Genomic DNA, 1381 nt, shown 5'->3' on the forward strand with positions numbered 1-1381 from the left:
CATTACTGCTGTTTTCACCATTACTGCTGTTTTCACCATTACTGCTGTTTTCACCATCATTGAGCAACAGAGGATTCCAGGTTTAATCAGTTAAAGCTTTGCAAAGCCCAAAGTTCTGGTCCAGCTTGGCTGCAGACCCGGTGGGTCCTCCATCAGCCGGCAGCGGCGCCGACCGGGCAGCTGGTACCGCCAGGTTCCCAGAACCCACGACTGTTCTGACGGCCTTTCTGGTCTGATTCAGGGCAGGGATCCGGTTCTGAGTTCTGACCCGGTTTGCCTGGATCCTGCTGGTCCACTCATGGTGAACAGAACCTGTTGGAAGACTTGGGACCAGTAGGTTGTTCTGGGGATTATCTGGGCAGAACCAGCCCCCTGCACTGGGTCCGTTTGGGCTTCAGGAACCAGAACCCCAGCAGACCAAGGTTGAAATGAGGCGGTCCTGGTTCTGATGCCACTGGTTCCGTCTGGTTCCTCCTGTTCAGCCGCTCTGGGAACCAGTAGAGCCCAGTTTAACCTGATGGTGTGTTCTCCAGGACCAGTGCTGTTGGTCCAACCATTGGACCGGCAGCGGGGTCCTAGTGCCTCCCAGTTTCCTGCCTCACCGTGTCTCCCTCTGTCTCCAGGTGACGGGTCTGAAGGCTCTGTACGAGGCAGAGCTGGCCGACGCTCGCCGCGTCCTGGACGACACCGCCAAGGACCGGGCCCGGCTTCAGATCGACCTGGGGAAGGTCCAGGCGGACCTGGATGAAGCCACGCGCACGTAAGTGAGGGGATCCAAGATGGTGGACACCAAGGCTGCTGATTCCCCGCCATGGGATTAGGCTGGGGGGGGTTAGAGCAGTGCTTTGAGAAGGTCTAAAGTTCCCGGTTCCATCCCCACAGCCTCCACTCTGGGTCCCTGAGCAAGACCCTTCCATAGATCTATGTCTGAGCAGATCTTCCCTTTGCTTTAAATGTTTGGAGAATGAAAAGGTTCTGGTTCTGGTTCTGGTTCTGGTCCAATGCTCGGCTCTGTGATGAAGCCTGGATGGTTGATCCATGTTTCTGTTGCAGAGCCAAGAAGAAGGATGGAGACCTGGCCGCCGCCATGACCCGGGCCAACGGGCTGGAGGCCAAGCTCAATAAGAGCGAGGCGGCGCTCGCCACGGCGCTGAGCCAGAACGCCGCCCTCACCTCAGAACTCGCCGATGTGAAGAACCAGCTGGCCAAGGTAGGTTCTACTGGAGACCACAGCAACCAGTTAGACGCAGCTCGGGACAAACTGGTTTTTAACTTTAGTTAAAGTTTGACTTCATCCATAAAAACGACTTTAGTCTCCTAAAGGCGACTGTAGTCTCCTAAAGGCGACTGTAGTCTCCTAAAGGCGACTGTAGTCTCCTAA

At 55.9% G+C, this 1381-nt stretch overlaps 1 protein-coding gene across 2 annotated transcripts in view; it reads left to right on the forward strand.

The window, feature by feature from the left end:
• Positions 1-1381, forward strand: part of lmnb2 (lamin B2) — a 23069-nt gene that overhangs the window by 2150 nt on the left and 19538 nt on the right. For both annotated transcript variants that reach the window (XM_015398320.1, XM_015398319.1), the window contains exons 2-3: positions 624-760; positions 1054-1210. In XM_015398320.1, the coding sequence (XP_015253806.1) occupies positions 624-760; positions 1054-1210 (294 nt within the window). The remainder of the gene's footprint in view (positions 1-623; positions 761-1053; positions 1211-1381) is intronic.

This window comes from Cyprinodon variegatus, unplaced genomic scaffold (assembly GCF_000732505.1).
Source record: "Cyprinodon variegatus isolate N-32 unplaced genomic scaffold, C_variegatus-1.0 Scaffold926, whole genome shotgun sequence".
Classification (NCBI taxonomy): Eukaryota; Metazoa; Chordata; class Actinopteri; order Cyprinodontiformes; family Cyprinodontidae; genus Cyprinodon; species Cyprinodon variegatus.